Below are 27,328 nucleotides of genomic sequence, written 5' to 3'. Positions count from 1 at the left end.
TATCCTCGGATATACTTCCGTGGTGCTTGCTTACATGTTTAAAAAAGAAGAAAACAAATAATAATAATAAAACAATTGCCTATGTTCGGCGCAGCAAGAATCCTCTTTTTTCTCCAACCCACCCTTCCCTCCCCGTTCCCTCTAGATAGGGTTAAGTATGGCAAGAATAACTTCCGTGAAATGCGTGCGCTATGCTGAGGAAAAAAACACTTACACGCAGAGATGATTACGGCAAAATTGCCGGTAAATAAACACAAATTGTAATTAACTTAATTCTAATTATATTGTGATTATAAGTGCTAAACGTGACGTTCTTTCTGTATTGTTGCTCGTCGAAGAAAATCAGGAAACGGATATTAAACGCCGTTCCATTTTGTAACACATAAAGTGTTTCGTTAGATGAAAACACACGGGAAAAAAATTAATCGGTGGGTTGTAATTTAGTTTACCAGATTATCCCTTTCACAACGGTGTGGGTAAAATCCTGCTTGTATGCTTTCAGGTATCAGAGATTGTGGACGCCCGTGTTTTTCGTCATGGAAGACATAAAAAAACTTTTTTGGCTTTTCTCTGGTATCCTGGTAAATACGTTACCGCTATCTATTTAGCAAATGGCAGAAGATAAAGAGAATCACGCATTTGAGGATGTTATGTTTGCAACTGTAAAATAATTGAAGATGAAATTCATTTTTTATTAGATTGCCCAAGTTACTCTTCTTAAAGAGATATGTTCTTTACTAAAATAGAACCTTTACTATCGCATATAATGAACTCAACTGACTATTTTATAAACACTCAATTAACTTCATTTGTTTACTCGTGCTTCGGATTGAGAGATAAACTTCTCTCCGGAATGATTACCTCTACTGTACGAATAGTTTAAAATAAGCAACGACTTCAGTTACTTTATTTATTATTTTTTTTTTATTTATTTATTTTATTCTATTTTAAGTTATCTTAGGAATTAATTAACGAATCAATAATTAACTATGAATAGCTTTTGCAACACTGTATTTGTTATAGTCATGCAAATAAAGTTTGTTGTTGTTGTTACCTTCATGATTGATTGTTATTTTTCTTTATAGTTTCATTTTTCTCCGCTCCGCATTTCAAAGAAAGCAAGACACCCACCTTTGCACCGTGGTACCTCAGCATTCCACGTCCGACCAACACAGCGCAGTGTAGTGTCCCCAAACAAATCATAATTCCGCTCGCAAGAAAATGTAACCTCATCTCGATCTAGGAAGCTGTTTCCATGTGATCTTCCTTTATATGGTGTATTTGGTCTTCCACAGATACCTATTCAAACCAACAATTCACTTTTTATCGTCTTCTTCAAGTCTCTAAAAAATTGCAAATAATATTTGTTTGATTTAGATGCAAAATTATCCAAACCTTTGCAGACCGGAACCTGGCTGTCCCATGTACCATCATTACACGTGATAGAGGCAGCACCAATTATTTTATATCCTCCAAAACAACTAAACCTTACAGAGCGCCCATGCCTGTAATCTTGACCCCATTTCCATCCATGCACTGGATTGGCGGGTTTGAGGCATGGAGCTATAGAGATCAAGATCAAAAGGCGAAGGACAAATTAGGGCCGATAGGAATTACACGAAACTTGGAATATGTGAGGTGTAGCGGCACGTGCTTGACAAGCACCGGTGCAAAAACAGAAAAATACAAAAAAGAAAAAACAAAGACACAGACACAGACAAACAAAAATTGCGCTTGGAATACACGCGTAAAGGAATCAAATGTAATCAATCTTAACCTTTCTTCAAACCCCGCTCGCAAAATTGGAGAAAAAATTGTCATCATATGCATGTGGTATTTTATTTCCACTTTGTTTAAACGTTAGGAAACCTTTACAAGTAGAAGGAGAAAAGACCTAAAGGTCTACAAACCAACCAAAATACATTTAAATCAATGTCGTTTGGCTGTCAAGACGACGCCCAGAAAAATGCTCTTTTGCCGTCAAACTGCAGCTTTTGGTATAAATTTGCTACCCAGAGCTTCACTCAATCCAAAGTCTTAACAAAAAAGGTAAAAAAGATCTTTAAAACATCGTCAAAAATGAACACCACTTACCTTTGCAACTTGGTATCTCATTGCTCCATTTACCGTTTGAACACCGAATAGCTGGCACGCCCTCCATGAGGTAATCTCTGGGACAAGTAAAGGTAACTGTGTGGTCATGGCGAAAGTCGTTTCCAATTCTACTTCCTTGGTAAGGAACACCAGGATCGGAGCAAAAAGCTGTTAAAAAACGTTTAAAGACGTGTCATAAGTAACAATTCGTGACGTTAATAGAGAGATTTAGCATCGCGTTTACGTGAAACGACAAACGTCACCTTGCCGTTTCACGTTTCACGTAAAATAACGTGAACCTTTTGACTTAAGCTTCGCGTGTGTTACGTCAACTCGCAATGGACTGAAACAAGTAAACACTGCAGGTTGGCAACATCACAAAATGTTTTGCGACTCACTGTGGTGAGTTCATGAAGAAAAGTGCGGTAAGGAGTGAGTTATGAAGGATTTTTAAACATGAAACTTAATTTGCCCTAGTATGACTTGCCGGAAAAATTATTGGGTTACTTGTTTTCAACAATTAACCACCTATATGTATAAGAAAAAGAGGAAGAAATACTTGCGTAGTTCTCCACGTAGACGGCAAACGCGAAATAGGCTGTTTTCACGTAGAAACGGCAAGCGGCAAACGCGAAAAATGGCGGTAAAATCGTGGTCACGTGGTCATTTTTGCCGTTCGCGTTTCACGTATATCCAGGTAGATCCACTGCTTACTATATAAACCACGCAAAACCCGCAATTTCTTGGTTCGCTCTGACGAGGGGCTAACGCTCGAAACGTCAGCACTCAGTCGAAATTCTTTACGGTAACTAAAAAACCGTTAGTTATCAACGCTGTTGATGAAACCAGACATTCGCAACTAAAACATTGTAGACTGTTGTTCAAATAAAGTTTTCCCACTTTCTAATAAAATATTACACTGGAATATAAATTTCAGACTTCTCATTGTCTCCAAATTTAGGTCACATACCCAAATGCTAATTTACGAATTAATTAATGAAATAACTCAACACAAGGAGACTGTAAAATAAATAAATGGAACGGTGCCATCTTAGTTTATCGCTCATCTGTCGTTTGAATGAAACAATCTTTTAATCATGATGTACTTTTACACCACATTGTACTTATCTAGACACTGTGGCACAGAACCAGACCAACTCTTATCAGCTTTACAGATGATCCTTTCTCTTCCCTTTGTGGTGTAATTTGTGTCACGTGCAAAGGTCACCGAACTTCCACAAACATAACCAGGATCACTGCATTTTACAACTATCACAAATTAAGATTAAATAAGAGTAATTCTTTCTCAATAAACGAATTAAGTACACACGCGTTTACTTGCTCATTGCACCAGCCTCGTGGTTATTTGGAATTCAACGTGGTTCACGGCATTGTTTTCGTTCCGTTGTAATTCCTTTCCTTTTTTGCTTTTAATTTAAGGATTTTTTTTTTTACCTAATGTTTAATATTTTAATAACATACCCAAGGCTAAAATTGTAAAGTGTAAAAAAATGACAAGTACATAGAAGTCAAAGGCTTTAATAACATAGCTATTAAATTCGTGTAATCAATTTGGACCCAACTTACTGTACTCCTATAATGAAGCTATTCAAGAAAACAAACTTTCGATTTCGCAACGAAGAGGAATCATTACTCTAATTTCCAAGGGCGCTTTGCATCATATTAACACCATCGGAGAAGTATCAGATCTTAAATTAAATATTACAAAGACAAAAGCTATATGTGCATCGTATCAGAGAAATAGTGCAAGAATAAGATAATGAATTTCCCATCTATAAGAGAACCTATAAAAATTTTCGCGGTGTATATTTATCATACGACCAACAGAAAACTAATGAGGCCAATTTTTTTAGCAGAATTCAAAAAATGAAGACTAAATTGAATATGTGGCAGACGCGTGATCTTTCTCTTTATGGTCAAACGCTCTTGGCGAAACAATTGGAGCATCCCAGTTGATACACGCTGCTTCGATGCTTACTGTTCCTGAAAATGTTATTCTAAAAACGCAAGCTGAACTTTTTGCTTTCCTGTGGAGATGTAAGAAGGACAAAATCAAGAGAAAAGTGGTTTATCAACCTCTTGTAGATGGGGGATTAAATTCTATTACTTTTAGAACTATGACAAAATCCTCAAGTTTAAGCTGGATTAGCGGACTGCTTGATGGCAGTGATGCTAACTGGAAGACAAGTCCAATTTGCTATTTGAATAGAAATGTTGGCCTAACCTTTTTACTAAATTGTAATTATGATGCAAAATGCATGGATACAAGTTTTGCCCTGTTCTATAAAGAACTGCTAGAATACTTTTAGCAACTTGTTAATATGTATGATGGAGACCAACGACGGAAATTTATCTTGTGGAATAATAGGAAAATAAAGATCGAGGGGAAAACATTGTTTTGGAAAACATAGTTTGAAAAAAGAATATATTTGGTGCAAGATTTGCCTAATGAAGCCGAGAAATTCTTGTCTCTCCAGGAATTTCAGGATAAATTTAATTTACGAATTACTTTTTTGCATTATTTGTAAATGATTGCTGCTATACCCAGTGAGCTTAATCGTAATGCATACAAACCGCAAATTTCGCCTGAAGACCTCTTTAAAACGTAGGATGTATTTCAGTTAACTCAGTCAAACCTTACCCTTCCCTTGGTCAAAATGAGATCATGTGCAAACATTTTTAATGAGAACTGATGAATGTGCCTACAGGTGTGAAAGCTTGGGAACAGCTTTTCCCTTATTCGTTTGTCTCCTGGAAGGCCAACTTTCAAAAGATATGCAAAATAGCTAAAAGCAATAAATTAAGGCAATTTTATATTTAAGCTTCTACATAGGATAACTGTCACTCAATGTTCAAGTCAAGACTCTATACTTCACACCTTTTTGGACTGTCCTATTACGTTCTCAATCTACACTGATATCTTGAAATGGTTCAATATATAATGTGAGTAACTTAAAACTTACTCCCCTAAATGAACAGATTCTATTCCATATAAAAGATGAAAAATGGAAGCTGACGAACGCCCAAGAACGCAGACTTGATATCCCTTATTATACACAAAATATTATCTATACACCTGTAAAACACCTTTTAAGACGCCCAACTCTCTAGAATTACAGAGGAAAATTAAATGGCAATGGAAAATTAAAAAAATTGCTCTTCTGTTTGACAGCAACCCTCCCCGTCTTAATCGTTGTTATCTTTTTTTTTTGTTAGTACGTGCCGCCAATTTCGCTTTCTCAGAGAAAAAACACACCTTTTCGAAACGATAAACTGAAAGAAAAACTGCTAAGGAAGACTGGACAGTTTCAACAGCGGAAAATCCGATAACTTAAAGGCGAAGAAATTGTACTTCAAGGAAAAATTGTTGTTTTATTCAGCCGAGGAGCAAGCGGACATATCAGATCATTATTTAAGCCACTGACTTTCTTGGTAATGTTTGAGTACTTGTGGGAATCCAATTACAGGTTTGATTGTGAATTTGTACTTAAGAGCGGATGTCTGTAAATATCAACCAGAGGTGTGCAATAGCGAAAAATTCAAAATTCTCAAAAAAATTCACAACATAGCCCACGGTAAACTATTGCAAGAAATACATGTTTTACTTCGATCCGATAATTATTTTTGATGTGAGGCTATGATCTTGAATTCACCGTTCCTGAAGCGGGTTTTCGGTGTCTGACACCACATGTTGCAAAGACCTTGTTTCAAAAATCAAACCAGTTTTGTTCCAAACGAAAAACATCCAGTCTGATAAAGTACATAATTATGGACATCATGAATGGTATGTTACTCATCTGAAGTGAAAATTAAATATTTAGGAGATTTTTCAACATTTACAATTTTTTAAGCGATTTCTCGTGATGCCAAATTGACAAATTTGCGAGGCTAAAATCATCAACTGGTACATGGCGTTGAGGATAAAGATTTACACCACGTGAAAGAGCATCACTTCTTCTTATAAAATCCACTTTCAAAACTATGGGCAACACAGAAGAAAATTTTTGAAGCCGCGAATTACAAGTAGTACTTTAGTGAAATTTGAGCTTTTCTGTCACGGCGTTCCGATGTTAAAACTCAGATAAATACAACGTGAAAACGTTTCAAACAACAATTGTTTGTTGGTACCTGCTAAAGGTTTTGGCCCACGTTCATAATATTACTTTCCATGGTTTTTAATCATTTCGGGCAGGCACAAAAGATTGTAGCAGTTTTATTAGACCCCGAGTTCAAAAGCGTATAAAGGCAGAAGGTCACAAAGGTCAGTTTACGTAGTCAACGTTTTGAATTCGGACCAGATTGTTTTGCATTGAATCTTACTTTAGAAGACTTAGAACAAATGAAACAATAGCTACAAGTGCTACGTTATTCATACCTTTTTAGCGAGCTTTCTGCACATTGTAGAAATCATCACATCAATCAGGAACGATATATGCATTTTGCCGCGATTTAAAAATACGTTTAACGGGAGAGATTGCGTTACAGTTTGTGCAGACCACTTGCCCCCAGGGGGAGGGGGACTCCTATATCAAATTGACGAGTTGATCGTCATAAAGTTTGAAAAGAACCACTAAAAGGTACCAGAATTTGTTTTGTAGCCGTGGTCTGTATAATTTTCCCACTTAGTGGTACCAATTCTAAAATGAATACGCTAAGTGACAGTTGACTGATATTTATAAAAACTTTCTCTTATACGCTTCGCTCAATACCCTAAAACTGGCTAAAAGGTACCGCCATACCTTTGACAGGTACCAAACCACGAATTTTAACTCCCGAAAGCTACGATCACCCCCGTCAATTTTTATATAAAGGTTCTACCCCCGAGTACCCTGCGAGCAGAGGCCCTTCGACTTATCTAGGAAGATCAAAGGGCCTCTGCTCGAATGGTACCCCCCGGGCGCATGCCAAGGGTAATTTTTCACTGCCCCTTCGATACAAACTGTAACTGCGATTTACTTGTGAGCTGTATTTTCTGTCACTGAACTTTCTAAACGTGCAGTTAGCCCACGTTGGTATTCAGATCGCTTCAGTTTATTTATTTTGCTCTGCAATCCAACTATTAAAATGCTCGATTCTGGTTTCACGGCGTTCAAACAAATTGAGCCGAAATGGTATAGTGTGAGTATGCTTCGATTGTTGGAGGACAATGTGGACAAAGTGTTGGAAATCCAGCGAATACCCAATGTATTCCAATCAGAGATTGTGGCACAGACATTCGAAACTATCTAAGGGCCACGGGGTTTGCTGACTAAACACTGAAAACTGAGGCGGAGCTTCTCGTAGGCAGAGCAGGTATCGAATTGCTGTAACGCAAAACTCCTGACCTTAAATAAGAATTACCTTTAATAACGCTTGCAATTTGATTCTGAATTACTGGTTATTACATCCACACACATTTATGATTTTTAGTGATTTTTCTTTAAGTTATTTGGCCCTGTGCTTTGTCACTGTTACAGTTTCCCGACGTAAAGAATGGAGAGCTTAGTGGGGAGGCGGCAGGGTAAGAGCGAGGAGGGAAACGGGGTTGCGTCACCACTGTCGTCCATATTTTCCCCAATTCCTGCAGTACGACTCACACCTGCTACAGTCGACCACAGTACATTGTCAGCAGGAATAAGGGAGGGACGTAGGGGGGGGCAATTTTTGTCAGAAAGAGGGCCAGGGTTTCACAGCCTGGACAGCACAGCTACGCTCCTTTGGCTGTAAAGCCAGTTCTATAAAGTGACATAACTAACTGACTAAACTTCAGAGCAAAATTTCCCTTGATATCTTCGAAATCGATGACAGCCATCTAATCAGGTCTATTTGCTCAAGACATCGAGATGCTTATGGCATCAGACGGCGCTGCCAAAACCGATTCTGCGCCGGTCCCACCAAGTTGGGCAGCTAATCATTTCAAGCAAACGAAGGGAGATCGGAGCATCACATTTGTGCAATCTAAACTTATCCACAAGATGACCTTGATATTAGTGCCTGTCGGCTTTCGCAAGTACTCTAAAAATTCAGAGCATAGCACCATATATTCAGGCAACATGATCTTGTTGGATCGTGTTCTTACTTTGACCCATTAAGGCCAAAGAAACCATACTTTGTCTGTTCAAATGCCATTACTGATGGCTGAACTATCTTTTATCGTATGAAAACTATCATACAACAGACAATTTTTGTGAACAATAAATTAAAAATTGGGTCTTATCCAGATGAACTAGAGAGTCACATTGCTTTTAACTCTCCTTGAGTAGCATTCGTGGTAGCCTCGCGAAACGCCCCTCGGGGACGGGGGCGATGAGAGGCGGCTGTATTCGCAGGCTACGCTAGACTGAAATTTGAAAAACTCTATCAAAAATCAAAACAACTGCGCGACTGTAGACGCAACCAGATAAAATTGTGATAACCCAAAACCGTAATCTCAGTTTGCACTGATTATATAATTAATTGTCTTTGGGGTCTAGCTGGACGAAACATCGCTTTCTATCCCGTGGACAAGGGCGTACGCAAGTGCAAGGTCAGCGGTCTACGGGTGAAATGTATGTAACACAATCTTTGTGACCAAATGTATAAAACGGCCTAAAGTGTTACGATGTTTCCTATAGATGTCCCTTATTTCTTAAACATCCAGTGTGGCCGCTCAAAGGTACGAATTATATAGCACTCTTAGCTATTTGGTCAATTTTTCAAAGTAAGATTGAATGAAAGAAGTCCTGGTTTCATTTTATTCCATATTTACTGGTGTTGCGACCGGTTGACAACGTAAACTGACCCGTGTACGGCTTTTGAACTCCGCTAAAATCTTTTGGCACTGCCCCTAAAAGATAGAAAACCAAGGAAAATAGTCTTATAAGCATGGGTCATGCACAGGCAGTGCCCTGTAGCAAGAATTAATAGACCATTGATGTTTGAAACGTTTTCATGTTGTGTTTATCTGAGTTTTAGAAACGGAATGCCGTGACAGAAAAGCTCAAATTTCACTAAAGTACTACTTGTAATTCGCGGCCTCAAAAATTTCCTTCTGTGTTGCCCATAGTTTTGAAAGCGGATTTTATAAGAAGAAGTGATGCTCTTTCACGTGGTGTAAATCTTTATCCTCAACGCCATGTACCAGTTGATGATTTTAGCCTCGCAAACTTCTCAATTTGACATCACGAGAAATCGCTTAAAAAATTGTAAATATTGAAAAATCTCCTAAATATTTAATTTTCACTTCAGATGAGTAACATACCATTCATGATGTCCATAATTATGTACTTTATCAGACTGGATGTTTTTCGTTTGGAACAAAACTGGTTTGATTTTTGAAACAAGGTCTTTGCAACATGTGGTGTCAGACACCGAAAACCCGCTTCAGGAACGGTGAATTCAAGATTATAGCCTCACATCAAAAATAATTATCGGATCGAAGTAAAACATGTATTTCTTGCAATAGTTTACCGTGGGCTGTGTTGTGAATTTTTTTGAGAATTTTGAATTTTTCGCTATTGCACACCTCTGGTTGATATTTACTGACATCCGCTCTTAAGTACTTTTCCTGATTGACCGTTTTCCCTACTGTTCTTTCTTTCTTTCTTTTTTTTTTTTTTTTGCGAAATTCACTTCAAATTGATGGACTTGCAGTTCCTTCAAATCGCTTGTGCGTTTATCATCTCGGATTAACAATTGTACGGCGTAAGCTTTGCTTCTTAGAAAAAAGACTTATCTGAATACATTTTTCATTTAGAAAAGATTCAATTGTCTATTTTCTTTTTATTTTCATTGATGAAACGTGACAACTGCGTAAATCTTGCGTAAACAAACACGTCCTCGCGAGCGGAAACAAATTCTCCCATGTAACGCTAGGATCAAATTTTCAATTTTGTGTTTGTGGAAAACTTTTAAATGGCAACCGGCGAGGTGTATTTTATTCGATAATTAGAACTTTAACAATTTTAGACCAAAGAGGTTTGCTTTTTTAACCTGTAAGTTGTGTATTTTTGCTGAAAATGGGGTTGTTTATTATCACTTTGCACATTGGGTGAATGCTTGGAAAACTTCTGGTCAATAATACACTACCGTATTGAAAATTTTATAAAACAATTGGTTCATGAGTCAGCCGTGCGTTCATCGAGATATGAAGCACTTGGGAAGTTTGGAGAGTATTCAAGAGCTAGAGTTGCTGTCGGCTACGCCTCGAGCAACTCTTACGCATCTTTCGTGCTCTCCAAACTTCCTACGTGCTTCATATCTCGATGAACGCACGCTGAACCATGAACCAATTGTTAACTATAGGCAAACTTGTGAACCAAAAGTATTATTTATGCGTGCGCTTAAATAAAGCCGAGTAAAAAAGAAATGCCACAATAATATTAATGATCAACAATGGGGCCCTATACTAACAGCGAATCATTGGTGGCCGGAATTTGTGAGGTCATTATACGTGTGTAAATATCAAAAGCATAACACAACTCTCTGTAGCCGGAAATTAGAAATTAGACAATGAAGTCCATCACTCTGAGTAAGTAAAGTCCTATTCGTGCACTTTTATTTTCGGGAGGGGAATGGGGAAGGGGGGAGGGGGGCGGGGGGCGGGGGGCGGGGGGCGAAGGGGAATTAAAAACAATGGTTGTTAAAGGTGGCTCTATAATATTTTTCTTCCGTAATGGGCGACTGTTTTCAATTTAAATTTTCCACCGCTCAGCAGCATTTGATTGCCGAGATATTTTAGACACTGAGAAAGGAATGCATTAAGTTTATCAATTGTCAAATCAATTTGACATTTTCCAGTTCCATGCCAGCCCATACAAAGCCACGCTTCTTTTACCTCATTTTCATTTACCGGCTCGTCTTAAAATTAAATAAACTTATTAATAAACAACTGGGTACAATTTGTTCGCCTACCTATACATTGTGGTACAGGGCCACTCCATGAACCATTAATGCATTGAATCCATTGATCGCCATCAAGCTGATAATTAGCATTACAAAGAAACTGTACCCATGAGTTGTGTCTAAAAATTTCTCCTCGCTTCCTTCCATGGATTGGTGACTCAGGTTCGCTGCAACGTGCTAAAGAGAATGTTTTACATTAATCCATTCAGTCTCTGGATATCAAGAGTAAAACTAAATAAAATTGACAAAAAGGAAGTGAAAGCTAAGGTGGAAATCCAAGTACTAAAAAGGGTTAAGGAGACACATGCCTGCCAAGCTCTGTGTGTCCTTTGCAGGTAATGAATTTAAGGGCATAATGAACATGATCAACTTGCAAGGAATTTAAAAGCAACAAATTTCTTTACAGGAAAATAGCTAGTGTACTATCATGTAGAAGACAGCCAGAACAAAGGATATCCTCTGCTTATTTGTTGCACTCTGATAGTACAAAAGTTAAAAACGTTGGGTGAAGGTGCACATTTGCCCTAATAATACTTGGTTGTCTTTTTGACATCAGGGACAACTCAAAAGATCAAAAATGCTTCCCATGTAATTTTAGTTTTACTGGGTATTATTTTTTTAATATGATCTCTGATATATTCCAAGTTGCCAAGATAATAGTATGTTAGTCGGCCCTCATGACCCAAGTTGTTTCATTTTTGCCCTGACCTTTGCAGCTCGGAATCTGATTGTCCCAGACACCATCGTTACATTTGATAGAAGATACGCCGATCCTGTCATATCTCCCTGAGCAGTAGAACCTCACAGAGCGACCATGCCTGTAATCTCGATTAGTTTTCCAACCATGCGCTGGAGTGGCGGGTTCATCACGCGGTGCTGTGGACAAAAGCAACCAAGCATCTTTCAGTCACCCTGTTTCATGATTTTGTGTTTGTGATTTTTGTTCTCTTGACACTGAATATTGATCATTTCAGAAGTAAGCCTGACTCCCTCTTGTCAAAGGCTTATCCCTGAGTCTTTTTTCCTGACGAGCAAGCTTTTGCGCACATCATCATTAAGAGACATAAACAACACCTTATTTTTTTCATCCCTTTTATGTGTTTAGTTCTGAAAACAATTACCATCTTCTTAGTTCTTTGTGGAGCATTTTTTACATGAGCCTCCAGCTATAGGGAGAGTGGACAGCTACTCCCTACGTTTTTCGACTTAAATAAAGTCACTATTACTATTATTACTATTACCATCCATGCCCTTTGTTAACACAAAATGTAACATGTTAAACGATGCTTTTCCAATTTTCCATATTCACTTAAGTAAAAGCAAACAAGATATGAGAGATTATTATTATTATTATTATTATTATTATTATTATTCTTACCTTAAAAGAGAGATAATAGCGTCTTTATTTTTCATCGGTTAACTGGAATTGAAAATTACTAACGTCAATTAATAGCTGAAAAAAAAAATCACCTCCACATGTAGGCAGACTGTCATTCCATCTTCCATTTGTACAAATGAGCTTTGGTGATCCGACTAAAGTGTAGTTTGTATGACACTTTATTTCAACTTCACCACCACCTTTCAACGTAACATGAGTTATGATGCCATTCTTTATTGAACTAAGAACAGGACATGAAGCTGTGGAAAAATAAATGATAGCAGCGTTGCTGAGTTTACACAGTTTACTAAGTTCGAGTCAGGATCCATCTTTTTTTCCTTTTTTTTTCTTCTTTTTATGACTTCTGCTTGTTATTCTCTGTTAAAAAATGATGCGCTTATGGAAAACTGACAAATTAACTTTCAAGTTTATGACATTTTTCATTATCGATCGCTAGGGCCATCGACCGCTGAAATTTGCTGCTGCTGTAGAAAGATACAAAAATTAAGACCTGTAAACGTAGTCAGTGCATACAGCTGAAGCAGAGATCCCATTTCTATGACTGAGAAAACGGACGGTGATGCAGTATTACCTGCCTTACTAAAGCGCCATCTTGTTGCGTCCACATGACACCCAGGATAACATAGAATAGAATCTATACACTTCGCGGGCAAAATGTAGACGGCCATGGGAGTTTTAATTTCCTAACGCGTGGACTTCACAAGGAATAGTGAGTGAAGGAAAATTATCAATGCCGAATATGAATAAGGAATGGGGTTACTTTGCTACCAACAATGAACTTTCAAAATCGCGCTGACAAGGAAAATATCTCGTTCATGTTTAATGCTTCGAACAGCAGTTGGCACACCATTATGAAAGCAAGAATTACAATCACAGTATTTGATCAAGACAAAAACGAAACAAAAGGAAAAAGAAAATAGAAGGAATGAAACCTGACTCGAACTTGACACGTGACTCAATCTTGCCTTGACTCGTGAATCGAGTAAACTCAGCGTTGCTGTAAGGATGTTTATTTATATATCTTCATAGTTTGAACTAGCTGCAACAGCTTGCTGTTGTAAAGACCTAGGATCACTATCGGGCACAACCAAGAAACTCTTATGTTGACGTTGTCCCACCAGGTCACACTCGCTTTAGGCAACGTTTCCCACAACAGCAGTAAGTCATACGAGAAGTGAAGTCACCGAGTTCAGTTAGTTCAGTTCTGGTATAGAGTATGTAGATGTTTATCCAGTTTGTCCTACTTACCAATGCAACTAAATTCCATCCTGGTCCAAACAGTCTGTTTGCATTCCATAATTGGTGATCCCATGAGGTAATATCCACCGCGACAGGCCAGGAAGACCTTGGTGCCATGTACGTAAGCATCCTGGTGTGTTTCAGGGTAGATTATATACGAGTTGTTTGGAATAGCAGGCTTTGGGCACAGCATTACTAGAAACGAGATTTCACACAAGGACTATGTTATTAACTCTGATATACACGCGAGTCTCTGGGTTAGTGCCCTCCTCCAGATGTAAAAATTACAAACAATTAAGTGGAGAGCGGTATACTATTAGCTCCTGGACTAACTAGCAAAATGAACAAAACAGGACATTAACTGTGGCGTATTCCAGGCTGAGTGTTAAAATAACCAAGAAAACAGCAGACGCCTACTGTGTCTAAATTTGAACCTCAAACTCGGACTTGAGGCAAATTAAAGAAAAAATAAACGTTCCAAAGTATACCAATTGTTAGTTGTTCTTACCATTGCACACCGGGACTGTAGAATTCCATTTACCATGAATGCATCGTAAAACACGATCCCCAACCAACGAATATCCGGGTTGGCATTCAAACGAAACCATGTTACCATGGGAATACCTCGTTCCAAACCTGCGACCATTTGATGGATTTCTGATTCTCATACAATAAGCTGACGTATATCAAGAAAGAAAACAGAATCATCATTGTTTGTCGTATGACTTGTTAGTTTGTTTGTTTGATTCCTTTTTAAGTGTGTGGTCGTAAGTTACTGCCCTTTCGCCAACCATCCATCCTAACCCTTTGAAACTATGAAAAAGGGAAATGTTAACTTTTAATTCGTTATGCTGTAATAATTTTATTGAGCAAAAGGTTTTACCTCAAGTGAAGTCCCGTGAAGTGCTCGAATAAAAAAAGGCAAACCTCAGGTGGATGGTTCGAGGAAGCGTCATCCTCCACCATTAGAATCAACAGGCTTTCGGAGACTTTTAACTAAGTTAAATTTTAACGGCTGTCAATGCAGCAATTGCCTCTGACCCGATTTATTTTTATTTATTTATATTTAGATGTTACTTTTTAATTTAATTAGTAGTTATTATCTTTTTTTTATACTGTCAAACACTTATATCATGAGCCTGTGGCTCGGGGGACTGGGAGACCACCCCCTGTGTATTTGACACTAAATAAATTACTTACTTTACTTACTTACTTAGGCTCCCCAAAACTAATGAATAATTTATATAAATAAAAGTAAGAAACTGCCTTATACCTTTGCACGATGGAACGCTTCCATTCCACTTTCCATTGTTGCATGTTAATGTTCTTAAACCGAATATATCAAATCCTGTTAGACAGGTAAATGAGATTTTTGCTCCATGAGTTGTATCATTTCCATGCATAGTACCATTAGCAGGAACTAGGAGACGTTCACAAGACTTCAGCTCTGCATAAAAATTGAAAAATTTGGAATTATTGTATTCTAAAACTAAAATTTATTTGCAATATGATTGACACTGTTAGCAATAAATGCGCGAAGGTGTATGCCCTTCATTAAAGTACATTTTTCTTCTTTGCTGTTTTAAATGAATAAGACCGAAACAACACCGACCCCACCTGCAATATACAAAACCATTAATGTCAAACGTTCCTCGGGTACATTCATTCATCCATTCATCCATCCATCCATCGATCCATCCATCCATCCATCCATCCATCCATCCATCCATCCATCCATCCATCCATCCCTCCCTCCCTCCCTCCCTCCCTCCCTCCCTCCCTCCCTCCCTCCCTCCCTCCCTCCCTCCCTCCCTCCCTCCCTCCATCCATCCATCCATCCATCCATCCATCCATCCATCCATTCATTCATTCATTCATTCATTCATTCATTCATTCATTCATTCATTCATTCATTCATTCATTCATTCATTCATTCATTCATTCAGTAGCGATAAACTGAGAAATTAATGTTTTAAAAACAATTTGTCCTTGTTTTTGTCCGTGGATATTAATCAAGTGACTAGAGTATGTTTGTATTTTAGAGAAGCTTAAAGGCGTCGTGAACAAATTAGTTAAAGACAACAAGAAGCACATCATCTTATGTGCCCCTTGGTTCTGGGCACACTAGTGTTGTATACGTATCTGTTGAAGATTAAGTACTGCTATATTCAGTGTTAATTCAGTTCAATTCAATTTATACTTACTGATACAAAAGGGTAATTTCCCATCCCATCTTCCACTAATGCATTCCAGCCGTGTTCTTCCAATAAGGCGATACTTTTCATTGCAGCGAAATTCCACAGCAGCCTCGCCAAATTTAGGGCTTACATGCATCACTTTTCCATTTAAAATATGGCGAAACGCTGGACAAAATCCTGGTGAATATTACATCAGAAATAGATTATACAGCCTATTGTGTAATAAGTATAACGTTTACCTTGTTTGATAATTAAAAAAAAAAAAGATATAAAAGCATAAAACATATGACAATACCTAGGCATCTGAACTTTATTTCCGTCCAAGTATTTCCAGTGCATTTAACCAAAGGTGGTCCAACAAGATAGAAACCTTGTTTACAACCGAACAACACCACGCTGCCATTGTTGTGATTTCCTTGGTTCGATGGGTGAATAATTGCTGAACCATAAGGAGGAGTAGGTGGGCCACAAGTGGAACCTTGAGGAAAAAACAGACAAACATATAAGTAATGTGACAAATATCACTACTGCAAATAAACAAGCTACTAGATTATTTTCTATGTAAAAACTTTAATCATTAAAAAAGCAATAAGGGCTTGGAAACCGCTTATGTCAAACGAAAGTGGAACTTTGGACCCAACGCAGAACTGATTCACCTTTTGAAAGACGAAGACTACAGAAAATTGGCTTGCTATGATAATTTGACAGCATTTTTCATTGGTGATGTTTGCACCGTTGTTGTTCGAACACTTGTTTCCGGGCATGTCATTAAAATCTCGACAAATGCGTCTAGATACATAAGGGTCAATATGAAGCCACAATCAGTTTTTACCGATTCTATCAAAGAAACAGGAAGAAAACCTGACTTCAAAATTGTAATTCACTGATTCATTTACATCCCAGCGAAACGTAGCCAAAGAAACCTGCATGGTGATAGTTTCCATGCACTAGATGGTCATTTTTTGTCAATTCTGGACTGTGTAATGTTTAGGCGTCTAAAGATGAACATGAATACCTTGACCAACCTGTTGATGACATAGTCGCCTCTTCGATTACCTTATTGCAGTAAATTCCAGCAACATCATGAACGTTTACGAACTTTTTACCTTGGTTAAACCTTGAAAATTTGACAAACGAGCAGTGAAATTAAATTAAGCAAATATTCTCAATCCGCGAGTATTTAGTCTCCATTCCAATCTTGCAAAATTAAACTGTCATGAACTGATAGCGGTATGGATAAAATAATCAGGTAACTTGAATCTTCCAACAACGTAACGACACTATAGACATGATTTGGACCATTAGTTATGTTTACAACACCCAAAACCCCTTTCAGAAGCCTAGACACTCTTTCGAGCTAAATTTCCGTAAAGTATACATGCCTTACCTCTTACAATTGTACTTTCACTAGAGACCGTCTCCATGGTGGCAAATGACAGCAGGAGCGGTAGAATCTGGGGAATAAAGAGGCACATTTTAAATACTTGAGAGCAAAGCTAGAGAAACTAATTATGCATCACTAATTATGCATCCCCTTTTAGTCTGTCTGTCAGTGTCTCTCTTCGTGTGCCATCTCACGGTCTCTCTACTGACAGATGCTCAGTTTCAACATCAACAAAAACAACAACAACAACAAGGAGCGTATTCCTTTACAATGATGTCAAAGGGGCCAAAAACATGAACACAGGACGTAACAGAAGAAAAAAAAAACAAATCTTGGTAAGGCTCTAGATCTAAAAAAAAATGTTTTAGAATTTACAAAAAAATTCTAAACGCTTTCAAAAAGTGAAGCATTACTTTGCGAAAAAATTGCGGGAACACAACTGGGTTCGTCTAGATCCATACAAAATTAATCAATGATCAATGATCAGTGACATTAATGAGTAATTGATGGCTAGTCAATGAGTAATCAGCTGATTAGTCGTTTATTATTTCCGATGATAATGCGTTTCAATGACTAATTGGAAAAAAATTGTGGCCCATTGATTACTAATCGATGTCATTGATTACTCTTCGATCTCATTGATTAGCCAATGATATTAATGATTACTCGTTAATTACTTATTGATTACTCATTAGGAACGGTAACTTCCTTTTACAAAGAAGACCTTCCTCGAATTTCTCGACCACTTCGATAAAATATTTTTGAGAGATACCTAGAAATACGTTTTTAACAGGTACAGCTTCAAAATTAGTATTGTAGGTGCGGACGAATCTTTTCGAGCTACTGATGTGATTACGTGGTCCTTGTTTCATACGTTCTATTTGCCAAGTTTTTCCTTATCTGCAGCTTCGTCGAGTACTAGGTGATACAATTTCATTTGTAGCTACGCGATGACAACGGTGACTAATCATTGCAATCGCTGACTAATACATGGCATTATTGACTAATTGATGGTTTAAAATTTCGTGGCCTATCGCGCGCAGTAGGCATAGCTTACTCATTGATCTTTGATAAAAATTAATGACTAATCAGCTTATTACCCATCGAATACTCACTGATGTCATTGATGTCATCGATTAACTATGTCTGGCTAGAAGCAGTGACCCATCTTTCATTACCAATCAATTGACAAGTAAAAGAGCAGGGGCACCCAACGGATCGTTTCGGTAAATGATCTGTTCGGAAGGCCCTTAATCCCCTACAATTTTCCAGAGGGAATTTCCACCACGAACTTTCGTGATATGGGAAATTTAAGGCCTGGTGTTTTCGGATTGATAAAGATGTTGTTTCGGGTACCGAAAAAAGGTCAGCTAAGATTTTCGGAAAGGAAATTAGACCGAAGGTTTTCGGGAAATGGACAAAAATGTCCTACTAATTTCGAAAAGACTCAAGTTCCCCTAGAATGACCGAACAGATAAAAATATTATAGTGCTGCCTAAAATAAACCTATAGAGCTTTAAAGCCACTCCAGATCGCCTAAAATAACGTTTCAAAGGATCTGAAAGAAAATTGTCGTTGGGTGCCCCTGAAGGAGGTAAGGAAACATTCACGTTCAGCAGCATTTCGGTCACAACCAAAACAGGAAGTGGTCAATACTTTATCTAGTAAATCCGCTCTGACAGAAGGAGAAAATTTTTTTTGATCGATAAGGAGTAAAACAAATTCAAGGAGCTGTGATTCACAAAGCTTGTGTTTGCGTAATCCTTGTTGTAAGAGTGGTTAATTGATACCCTCTAAGGGATGACGTGATATTTTCACTTTAGGAAATAGTACTCAATCATCAATGGAGCGGTTATTGACTCAATTTCGCTATTTCCTCGGTCTTAGCACGCACATTTATTTTAATTATTATTGCTGAAGTGATGCGTTTCATGAACCAGTTTGCCCTTGAGACATTTCAAGGTAGTATTTGTTCCTCGTCCTCCCAAATGCAGACAAATAGCACGACAAGTAAAACATCCCGAGCAAGTGAACCTGTGCACCATGTGATTCACTGGTAGCGGTTTACGTGTTTTAAGCGATACCAATAATCCAAACTCACCTTGCAATTAACCAACAACATCATGTATTTGTATCTTAGTCTTGAATACTAGTTTGATTCATTTCAACTCTCACTGACTTGTTTCATTGTCCTGTGTCGTCTGAGCTGTAGGGTTTCAGCGTTGAACATTTGCCAAAACAATAGCTAACGTGCTCTTTCCCACCGTGGCGACGGTTCTCAAAAAAATACCAGGTCAAATTCGTGTAACCTTTATAATAAAAGGAAACATAGTTTTCATTCTTGATTGACAAAGTCTTTGTTATTTGTTTTCCCCTCGGCTGGCTACAGCGAGCCTCTTCTCAGCTGTACCCCGACTTTTCACTATGTACTAGATAGCCGAGTTTTAAGAATGTTAGACTAAGACAACTCGGACACAGTCCAAAGCCACTGATATATTTTTTAATTGGATTTATCCCCAGTCCAAAGTGGATGAATGTTAAATTCGAGTACCGTGCACACTATCCTCGGAGACCCAGGGGCAGTTAGTCGGGGAGCAGGGATTTTCGGGGGCGAAATCCCTGCTCCCCGACAAACTGCCCCTGGGTCACCGAGGAAGCGCGCACACTAATGTTGCCTCAAAGAAAAGGTTGCGTTTATATCTTGGGTTAAAAATAGCGCTTTTCATGGTTGATTTTTCTCATGTACATTACAATGTTATCCAACGTGAAGGCGAGGCAATTTCGGCTAAAACTACAAAATAGCCCGAAATTGCGTCACATACATGCTAGATTTCATTTTAATTCAAATGAGCAGAGTTAACTGTGAAAAGGGCTATTATCGCTTAAAATTGTTTATATCTCTGTCCATGATATGCCTTATTGACCAGTCAGCAGACACTCTTTACTTCAATTATGTTATAAATATGGTTTGAAAGCTTTGCTGTGCTTGTTATATTTGAAGGCTGGTGTATAAATAATAGATATATTTATTTCAGTCAATGACAATGGCATATTGCAGTCTCCTCCACAAAGACGGCTCCTTCATATAACAAGGATTGAAAAGTCGGAAATGGGAAGACGAACGGAAATAGAGAAACAAGGGGTGCGTAGTCCCCCGCGCTCCTAGTTATTTCACTCTCTCCAGTACCTTATCTGTCTCCGGCTGTCTCCGGTCGAGCGCGAAAGAGGCCTCTGCTGAGGAGAGAGGGGGTATTCGGAAAAAAATCTGATTAATGTTTCTCCAAACCGGAGTCAGACCTATGATCCTCCGATTACTAGTTCGGTTGCTCTACCACTGGGCAAGGCTATTACAACGAGGGAGCCGGGCCAATAACAAGTAGGTTTCATAGGTTCAATTCTTGTTGGGAGAATTCTGATTTTCTGTTTCCGAGTAAACCTGTGTCACTGACTGAAAATGCATCTATCAGTTGGTTCATTGAAAGTTAATAAATTCTAAAGGCTGGAAAGTGTTCTCAGTATGGTGCATTCTTGCGGTCGAGCTTCACGGGGAATACCGCGTGCATTTTTAAGAAACAGGATGTAATTTGCAGAGGTACTAAAATTTTACCAAACAGTCGACCATCCCAAGAGAGCTTTCCGCGGACTGTTTGGTTTTAATTTTAAATCACCTTAAGCTGACAACCTAAATATCATTTAAAAAAATACCGAATTTCAAATCTACCAAGGCATTTTTGGATTACTCAAAACATCGAGGATTTACTGAAAACTTCCTAGTTTCTTTCTTTCTGAAATTCCATTACGATAACGTAAGCTTCTCAATGACCTCTTTTCAGTCTCGCACCGTGGTCTAAGAATGTCAAACAAAGCACGATTCCTTCGCCATGAACTCTCAAATTTCCACCGTTTTAAATGTCGAGTGCTTCTTAGAGGTTATTCTTTCGATTTACCGCTTCAAAATGGTGAGATTTCGGATTGAAAACGGCACACTTGAACGCACAACATGTTAACATATGGCGACACAAATTTAATCCGGTTTTAATGAACAAATCAAATGATGCTTTGACGTCACACAAGTAGGGGTAGGTGGGTCCCCTCCCTCGCGATATAAACGACAAGGATGGATGTTGATTGGTCTGCGTTTGTTGAAGACAATCAAAACAATACATCCTGAGTAGGAGAGGGGTGAGTTTAATGAATAAATTAATATACACAATTGTGGCTACGAGGAAGAAAAAGAAATCGACCCGTTTTTAGACACGGTATGCCTCTCAGGGCATCCCGCGTAAAAAAAAAAAAAAAAAAAAAAAAAAAAAAAACAAGATGCCTATACTGGCATATACGCGAGATGCCGTGGCTGATTCATTTATTCCAACTGTATGCCTCGCCGATTCATAAAACTATCATTGCTAATGGATATTTGAGTCACGAAGATCGCGTTACGTTGTTTCCCTTGTGTTACGCTACTGGGGATCTCACCGGAAATTTTGGAAATTTTATTACGATAACGTAAGCTTCTCAATGACCTCTTTTCTGTCTCCATTCGTGGTTCGGGACTGTCAAACAAAGCACGATTCCCTCGCCAGGAACTCTCCAATTTCCACCGTTTTAGATGTCGAGTACTTCTTAGAAGTTATTCTTTCGATTTACCGCTCCAAAATGGTGAGATTTCCGTTTGTAAACGGCACACTTGAGTCCACAACATGTTAACAATATGGCGCCACAAATTAAATCCGTTTTTAATAAATAGATCAAATGATGCGTTGATGTCACACAGGTAGGGGTGAGTGGGTCTCCTACCTCGCGATTTAAGCGACAAGAATGGATTTTGATTGGCCTGCTTCTGTTGAAGACAATAAGAACTATACATCCCGAGTAGGAGAGGGGAGGTTTTAATGAATAAATTAATGTGCCGATTTGTGGCTACCATGAAGAAAAAGAAATCGACCCGTTTTTAGACACGGTATGCCCCTTCAGGGCATCCTGCGTAAAAAGAAGTCGACCCGTTTTTAGACACGGTATGCCCCTTCAGGGCATCCCGCGTAATTAATGTGCACGTTTGTGGCTACGACGAAGAAATAAAAGATACCCGACCCAAACCTAGACACGGCCTGCCCTGCAGGGCATTCCATGTAACTAGTTTCTAACGAAACTGTTGTCCTGCGTCGGTAGGGGGCCGGAGTAAAAACGAGTACGAATGTTTAGTCTTATGAACAACGTTCATAAGGCCATGTGGCCACCTTAAAAATCTAGAACGTCACGGCCCTTGGTCAGAGGATTCTCTCTGACAAAGGGCCAACGTTCGCGACGTCAGCACTCGACTCTCTTTACAGTGGTCAAATTACCTTATCAACTCTGTTTATAAAACCAAACATTGGCGAGTTGCTCCTTGCCGCCTCATGCACACTTTTAACCTTGCACAACATCATCATCATCATTTCTTGAAATAATGCTATATTTGATTCACATGACTACATTAATACTCCTCGGTCTCATTAACGTAGCCTCATCCCCGCTGTTTAATACTCTTGTCAGTGGAGTTACAGAAGAGGGAGTGGGACAAACCCTACAGCCTCTGGTGTAAATACGGCATACGGACGTGACTTCATTGCAGCAAGGTTGGTGTACCCGGCAACAAACATCAGTTACCTTCTTTTTGTATGGTACTCCAGCATGGTGGCCACGCCATTTTAATTTTGATTGCCTACGCTCCATAGGGCATCAATGAGTATTTCTGCTTCAGTTTTCATTAAATGAATCGGGATTTAGGGAGGAAAGGAGGGAGAGATAAAACTTGTGTACATACCACCATTGTATAGTCTTCTGCAAGAGTAAATGTTATACTAAAGAAGAATCTCATTTGAATCTCTAGGGATTGATTGCATACGCTAAATAGGGTAATAATTTCTGCCTCAGTTTTCATCAATAGTCCGCTTCCACAAAAGGAAACGGTTACACTAAAGAAAATTGTTTTGTTGTCACTCTCCTACCTTAGACGTACAGCATGGCACTTTTCATTTTCTATCTTTTAGAAAATTTTTACAATTGTCCCGATAAATTTGAAGAAATCCCCCTTTTTTGGTTTTTGCATGGAAACTCTCTCAGTGTTTATAAGAAGTTGACAAAACCTTCCATAGCCTCGATCTGAACTGAGGCCCATCTGCTTGTTTTTGTTTCGTTTTGTTTTGTTTTACTGGGTTGGTTCGTCCATTAATTAATACTATCTGGCAGCGGCTTGCCTAATGCAGTTAGAGCACTACTGAAGCAGGATTATAAAATATAGATAGCAATTTCTAAATGCGCTCGACGTTCTGAAAGTACCTTTACATTAAAAATAAACTTCTTAGAACAAAGCCACTAAACACTTCCCAGAATGAGAATGAGAAATATTTTCTATAACATATTACGTTTTGGTAAAATTATCTCATACAGTCTCGGCCTAGTATAAAATCACAGAGACGGTAGCTCAAGTTTGTTATCCGCTCCAATTCTTTCCTTCCCTCGGTAGTAGGAAAAGTCTTTTTAAGATGATTCCATTGTACTGCACTGCGCATTCTTATTGCGGATAATTTTTTGCGTCATTAGCGCGCGTTGAAAATAAAGTTTGTTTTCGTATATGCTGAGCCTTGTCAATAACTAAATTGCTATTTCCTCCTAAACGAGTTTGGTAAGCTAACTTTTTTTGTCTCGTTATTTTAACTTAGCTATTATCCTCTTTGTGTTTAATTTTTTCAGAAAAAATTGACGACAGAAAAATGAATTATTGCCAGAAATACGAGCTTGTCCATCATTCAAGGGGATAAAGTAGTGATACTGATAACTGGCACGCAAGGAACGTTTTGGGTCGACACTGCTTCAATTTTTGCTTCCCTGTCATGAAATTCACTTTTAGTTGCCTGATATATGTTTCATACATTCTATGTATAACGGTTTTTTTTTTTAAAGTTGTGCTTTACCTATGTAACTTCTGTTACCACCAGACGAGAGAATAACTGATCGAATAAACTCTTTTTTGGAAGCGAACATTGCAAGCGATTATGAGTGGATCGAAGCCCCTTTGCGGACATGTTGACCTATCTTTTTCATTTCATTTCTTGAAATAGTACACAGTAGTGAACAATCGTAGTAGAGTTTGAGAAAATTTCCACGACAACTTTTATTTCACGGGGAATCACCTAAGCGAACATAACACCAAGACCTGACCTTTTCAGGCGGCGGAGAGGTTCGGCCGAACCCACCGAACCTCCCCACCCCCTCCCTCCTCCCCCCCCCCCCCCCCCCCCGCCCAGCCTACAAGCCTATCTTGGATTAATGGAAATGTAAAGAAGATAATTTCAGAAATCTGTTGTCGTGGTATATGACCATAAGGCCCCTATCTATAATTGTTGGGAGGACACGTGAAGCCTTATGGGACAAGAAGCGCCAACGGCACTAACTTGGATTTCAGCTACTTTATTTTTACACATTTTCAATAATTTAAAAACAGAGAAATTTTCTAAAAATCGCTCTGCTTAAATGGAAATTCTACGTCGCTAAGTCGTTTATGATTTATTAGCTTTCTATGTGAACAAGTAGGGCGCTATTCAACTGAAGAAAACGTTTTTGGCATTAACTATCTTTCAGACTTGTCTCATTCTACCCAAAATTATAATACTTTCTACTGACTATTTATTCCTACTTTTAAATTAAGCAACGTAGAATAGAAAGAAAGAAAACTACAACCTCGCTTTTCCCGCCAGAAACCACTTCAAACCTAACAGATCTGTCACGTTTTCTCGCAAGGCTCGATGTGTTCATCTTCAGCTTAGAAATTGATCGTGTGACAGTTACAGCTAATTGAAACATGCGATCCCAGGATCTATATTTTTGATCTTTACTTGGTTCAAAATGCTTAAATGTAATCTGCACAAAAGCGTGGTCGCCTGACTAAGCGGACCTCTCTTAGTGGAACCTTTTTTCGCTGTTGGCCGTTATCAAACCTTATTGACACATGTCGTGAACGCCAAAAGCCAGTTATGGTGCCAGTACGGTACCAATTCTGATGGCTTCTTTGGAAAACTGCTATGACTCGTGCATTGATTGAGAGGTCCTTCATTTCTGGAACTTGATCAATTATAAGCACGGGATCAGTCCTTCTGTAAATGCGTGTGTTGGCTTTGTTCATGGCCAAGGCAAAATTAATGTGAGTGGCAGTCAGCTTGGTGATGTAAGCTTGGTAGTAGTTTATCGAGTTGACGTCCTCCCGCCCCCATAATACCCAAAACAACGATCCAACTAGAATACAATCTAAACAAAAACAGAGCAAATGTGTTAGTCTTGTATCTAACTGAAGGGATAAAAAATGGCAAAAAACGATAATCAAATACAAGGCTAAAGCTGAACAGGATCCAACAGTGTTAGAATTGTAGACCATAGTAACAGTGGATATTCTTCTTGGTGGCCACCGTTAATAGCACAAACAAGTACTAAGTCGTTTCGGCTACACGACCCAGAACTCCATTGGCCAAGTTAATATCAAGGTGAGCCACTGTTCTGAATGCCTGAGATGATTTTCGAAACATCACCTACATGTTTTACTCCAATTCATGCATCTAAAATTTCCTCCTTATTAACATGCACAGGTAACGAAAACTTAAAATAAACTTATTAAAAAAAGGAGTAAGATTGTTAACAAATGCAGCGAATTCGAAAACTAGCCTTATTCCAATAAGTTTCAGACTTGAGTGAAATCTGTTCATAACCCTACGGATTAGGTTGATCCAGTGTAATGTAACGAGAGTTCGTTTCTAGCAATGGTAATATTAATGTTCCAGTTGAATTTATTTAATTATCCACCAGGAAAACATTTGAAATTCATGATCCACGCTAGGCACTTATCATGGTGGATTCATTTTGAATTACTGGCATTCAGTGTAAACTAAAGCCTGTACTGCTTGTATGGCCCGTCCCGGTCTAACGACGCCACCCATTTTTTTCGGACTGCTCAGCGTTGAGATCGCTAGTAATCCATATGCAATAGCAGTGGTTAAAACGGAGATAAGGATTTGCATATGAGGGGTTATGAGAATAGGAGCGATTTAGAGAAACAGTAAAGAGTGAAGTGACTTTGCAGCGAGCCTGCTTAAGCTGATGTATGGAGACACACCCGACAAGACTCAACATTCATTGCACAAGGAATTGAAAGGAATGCAGCAACTCCAGAACTAATGGACTAACACTAACTAACGCTAACACGAGGGTTAATTAGGCAGTGTCAGGAATGCATTGAATGTATGCAGTGAGGTTGTTATGCATCGTGAGTAAAGGTTCGTTCAATTTTTATTCCTCGATACTTTTTTGTAAACCCGGGTTGCGCAAGTTCTAATACCTTTCTTGGTGGTTTTTCAACGTTTCTAAATGTAACCCTTTGGTTGCTTATGATGCCATAGTTTGTAAGTATTTATTTATTTATTAGTTATTGTTTATCGCTGTACAATTCACTTTATTTCATTTTTATTTTATCCGCAACAACTTCACATAATTAGACTGCGACCTCAATTGGAATCCTCTCCTGCACAAATAGGCGTACTATATCAAACGCCTAACACCTTCTCTCAACAATAAATTAAAATCAGCAGAGAACTTTACCTTTTCTCCTGAGTATACTTTCGTTTTGTTTCGTTTTTGAATTGCTATTCACACACTACTTTTAAAAGACCTATCTTGTATGGATATTTTTAGTCTGATGATGGTAAAGTTCGTACCGAAATATAACATTTCCAACTTATTCATTTGTTGATTAAATATTTTGACATAATGAACATACCGGGATTATCTTTCACTCTCTATGTTCCAATTTAACTCTTGCTCTTTGTTACTTACTTATACACTCCGGGACGGAACCGTTCCATGCTCCTCTCTCACAAGCTAAAACCGAAGAACCACGTAAACCATATCCACTGTTACATTTGAAAGTAATGGAGGAATCGTAGCTGTAATCTCCTATGATTATTCCGTTTTTGATTGATCCTGGATCTTTACAAGAAGCTAAAAGAAAAAGGAAAATAACACATTGACCAAGTACATATTCTCTGGCATTTTTTCAAAGAATGAGACCAACAGGTGTAACTTTTCCTTTTATATAATTATTTCAAT

General features: G+C 38.4%; 1 protein-coding gene across 1 annotated transcript in view; it reads right to left on the bottom strand.

The window, feature by feature from the left end:
- LOC146483900 (complement receptor type 1-like) overlaps nt 1-27,328 on the bottom strand; it is a 100,832-nt gene that overhangs the window by 52,113 nt on the left and 21,391 nt on the right. Inside the window, exons 19-34 of the mRNA XM_085105503.1 lie at nt 27,056-27,220; nt 25,089-25,480; nt 18,255-18,262; nt 17,208-17,267; nt 16,839-16,930; nt 16,109-16,291; nt 15,820-15,990; nt 14,889-15,062; nt 14,124-14,291; nt 13,625-13,810; nt 12,448-12,615; nt 11,686-11,853; nt 10,987-11,154; nt 2,095-2,262; nt 1,396-1,563; nt 1,132-1,299 (exon numbers count right to left, since the gene is read on the bottom strand). Of these exons, the coding sequence (XP_084961629.1) occupies nt 1,132-1,299; nt 1,396-1,563; nt 2,095-2,262; nt 10,987-11,154; nt 11,686-11,853; nt 12,448-12,615; nt 13,625-13,810; nt 14,124-14,291; nt 14,889-15,062; nt 15,820-15,990; nt 16,109-16,291; nt 16,839-16,930; nt 17,208-17,267; nt 18,255-18,262; nt 25,089-25,480; nt 27,056-27,220 (2,607 nt within the window). The remainder of the gene's footprint in view (nt 1-1,131; nt 1,300-1,395; nt 1,564-2,094; nt 2,263-10,986; nt 11,155-11,685; nt 11,854-12,447; nt 12,616-13,624; nt 13,811-14,123; nt 14,292-14,888; nt 15,063-15,819; nt 15,991-16,108; nt 16,292-16,838; nt 16,931-17,207; nt 17,268-18,254; nt 18,263-25,088; nt 25,481-27,055; nt 27,221-27,328) is intronic.

The sequence above is a fragment of the Pavona decussata genome, unplaced genomic scaffold, assembly GCF_977016875.1.
Source record: "Pavona decussata unplaced genomic scaffold, jaPavDecu1.1 SCAFFOLD_37, whole genome shotgun sequence".
Classification (NCBI taxonomy): domain Eukaryota; kingdom Metazoa; phylum Cnidaria; class Anthozoa; order Scleractinia; family Agariciidae; genus Pavona; species Pavona decussata.
This window is presented reverse-complemented; position numbering and strand designations above follow the sequence as displayed.